Genomic DNA, 3,072 nt, shown 5'->3' on the forward strand with positions numbered 1-3,072 from the left:
AGCCGGGGGGGGGGCTCCTCCCAGACTTGGGCTCTGCCTGACCCTGGTGGCCTCTGTCCAGGCCCAGCTTGGGGGGCAGAGGCTGAGCCGGAGCCGCTGGACAAACGGAGCAGCCCTGGGATCGGCACCTCCCTGGGCCCGTCTCCGGCACCATCTCTGGCCTAGAGGGCTCTCGGATCCCCTCCCTGTCCACTGGCCCAGCCTCGGGTCGGGACCCAGGCCCATCCCTGGTGCCGCCTGCGACCTGTGGGCCTGCGTTTCCAGGGCGATGAACGACATCGGGGACTACGTGGGCTCCAACCTGGAGATCTCATGGCTGCCCAACCTGGACCACCTGATGGAGGGCTACGCCCGGAACTTCCGCCCCTGCATCGGAGGTGAGCGGGTGGGGCCGGGGCCGGTGACCCCTGGCCCTGGGCTGGCTCCCCTTGAGCGCCGGCCCCCAGGGGCACAGCTGGGAAGGTGGGTCCCCTAGACCTCGCTGCAGGCTTGTCCCGAGATGGCTCCCTCCTAAACCCGGCTGGTCACAGTCTCACCTGCCTGGGCTTTCCTGGCCTGGGTCCGTGCGTGTGTGTGTGTGTGTGTGTGTGTGCGTGTGTGCATGCGTGTGTGTATGCATGCATGTGTGTGTGTATGTGTGTGCATGTGCGTGCGTGTGCATGCAGGGTCTGGCCTCAGCCTGCTCCCTCCCCGCAGGCCCCCCTGTGAATGTGGCGCTTGCCATCGAGGTAGCCAGCATCGACCACATCTCCGAGGTGAACATGGTAGGTGTGCCCGCCTCTGCCCGCCTGCGCCCCAGGATTGGACCGGGCGCCCCAGGAATGGACCAGGCGCCCCAGGACGGTGGCTGACGGCGGGCCCTCCGCCCCCAGGAGTACACCATGACCGTGTTCCTGCACCAGAGCTGGCGGGACGGCCGGCTGTCCTACAACCACACCAATGAGACCCTGGGCCTGGACAGCCGCTTCGTGGACTGGCTCTGGCTCCCCGACACCTTCATCGTCAACGCCAAGTCCGCCTGGTTCCATGACGTGACCGTGGAGAACAAACTCATCCGGCTGCAGCCCGACGGGGTGATCCTGTACAGCATCCGGTGAGCCGCCGCCACCGGGAGCCCGGGATCGGGGGGCGGGGGGCGCTATTTACTCCGTCCGACCAGCAGCCACTGCCCAGCCAACCTGACGGCAGAGGTTGCCAGCGGCAGCCGGCAGATTCAGCTCCTGGCCAACAAGGCCGCTACCTTTTTAAAAAAATTGGGGCAGAATCCACATGAATGATTCAGCCCTGGCTGGTGTGGCCCAGTGGGTAGGGCGTCGGCCCGTGGACCGAAGGGTCCTGGGTTCGATTCCGGTCAAGGGCAGGCACCTCGGATGCATCCTCCTCCCCGGCACAGGCCCTGGTCAGGGCGCAGGGAGGGGGCAACCACTCGACATGTCTCTCTCATCCATGCTTCCCTCTGCCCTGCCCCCTCTCCCCCTCCCTCAAATCAATGGGAATGTCTCCGGCTGAGGATGAACAAATAAACAGTTCAGTGACACTGAGCAGGCACGATGGGTGTTGTGCAAACATCGCCTCTGTCTAGCTGCAGAAATGTCACCCCCCCAGAAGGAGACCCCGCACCCATGACGTGGTGGCTCCCCTCCCCCCGCACCCCGGAAATCACCAGCCTCTGCCTCCGGACCCGCCCCTTCTGCACCCACTTTGTGTCGATGCGTCCCAGACGGTGACCCCGTGCCTCCTGCTTCCTGGGCGTGGAGTCTGTGGCACATCCACGTCGTAGCACGGGTCACGACTTCATTCCTCTTCCGGCCGATGCTCCACCCGGGTCCCCCAGTGTCTGCGTCCACGCGCCCACCATGGACAACGGGCGGGGTCCCCCTTCGGGCGGCTGTGAGCGGCACTGCTATGAACGTGCGTGTCCGTGTAGTTGAACACGTGTTCTCTGACACCTGCCTTTTACACATGGAATTAATGAGCAGCATTTTAAAAACCAGGAGGTTTGCATAGGAATCAAAATTCTCTGGGAAAACCAGGCCACTTGGCCACTGGGCCTGCTCCCACCCAGGTCAGCGGGGAGGCCTGGGCCGCCCCTGGGCCCCGGCTCAGCCACCAAGCCCAGCGTTTTAAAAAAATTTTAAAATAAATATATTTTTGTAATTTTCTCTCTTTTGTTTTTTAAAAATAGTTCTTTATTTTTGAAAGTGTTACATATGTCTCCTTTCCCCCATTGACCCCCTCCAACCCTGCCCCAGGCCAAGGATGAAGAAAGTGAATGAAATTCAGTCCTTCATTCTTTTTTTAAAAAATATATTTTTACTGATTCCAGAGAGGAAGGGAGAGGAAGAGAGAGAAACTTCAACGATGAGAGAGAATCATTGATCAGATGCCTCTGGCTCGCCCCACACTGGGGATCAAGCCCACAGCCCAGGCAGGTGCCCTGAGCAGGAATCGAACTGGGGCCCCTTTCGTCCACAGGCCAACACTCTGCCCACTGGGCCACACTGGCCAGGGCCCGTCCTTCATTCTTGAAGGGAGACCCTCCCCCCCAATAAAGAGACCCGTTCTCTGTCCACCCAGGAGCCGGCACCTTGCCATCCAAGCCCACGGGTGAGACCAGGGCTCCTGGGAGGGGCCCTCAGGCGGGCACGGGGCCTCTCTGCCCGTTGGGTCAGGGAGCTGCCAGCCTCCCCCTGGGACCTCCCTGCTGTGTTGTCCGCACAGAATCACCGCCACGGTGGCCTGCGACATGGACTTGGCCAAGTACCCGATGGACGAGCAGGAGTGCACGCTGCACCTGGAGAGCTGTGAGTGCCGGCGGCTCCGGGTGGGACCTTGCTGTGGGCGGGCAGGGGGCTCGGGCTGGCTGGGTCCTCCCCGTGCCGCTGGCCTGGCTCAGGGGCAGGGAGTGACGGGGACGGGCATCCAGGGAGCCTAAAGCCTGGGCAGGAGCAGGAGTGGGTGCCCCGCAGCCGGGCCCGGAGCCCAGGGAGGCCTGGACCAGCATGGCTGGGCCGCCTGGGGACAGGGACCTGCACTCGGCCAGCTCCCTGGGCCCCCCCCACCTGCGAGGCC

The 3,072-nt window shown here is 63.2% G+C and overlaps 1 protein-coding gene across 1 annotated transcript in view; it reads left to right on the top strand.

The window, feature by feature from the left end:
* The window catches only part of GABRD (gamma-aminobutyric acid type A receptor delta subunit), a 28,817-nt gene that overhangs the window by 741 nt on the left and 25,004 nt on the right, over positions 1-3,072 (top strand). The window contains exons 2-5 of the mRNA XM_015569685.1: positions 265-377; positions 697-764; positions 873-1,093; positions 2,722-2,932. Coding sequence (XP_015425171.1) covers positions 265-377; positions 697-764; positions 873-1,093; positions 2,722-2,932 — 613 coding nt within the window. The remainder of the gene's footprint in view (positions 1-264; positions 378-696; positions 765-872; positions 1,094-2,721; positions 2,933-3,072) is intronic.

This window comes from Myotis davidii, unplaced genomic scaffold, assembly GCF_000327345.1.
Source record: "Myotis davidii unplaced genomic scaffold, ASM32734v1 scaffold586, whole genome shotgun sequence".
Classification (NCBI taxonomy): domain Eukaryota; kingdom Metazoa; phylum Chordata; class Mammalia; order Chiroptera; family Vespertilionidae; genus Myotis; species Myotis davidii.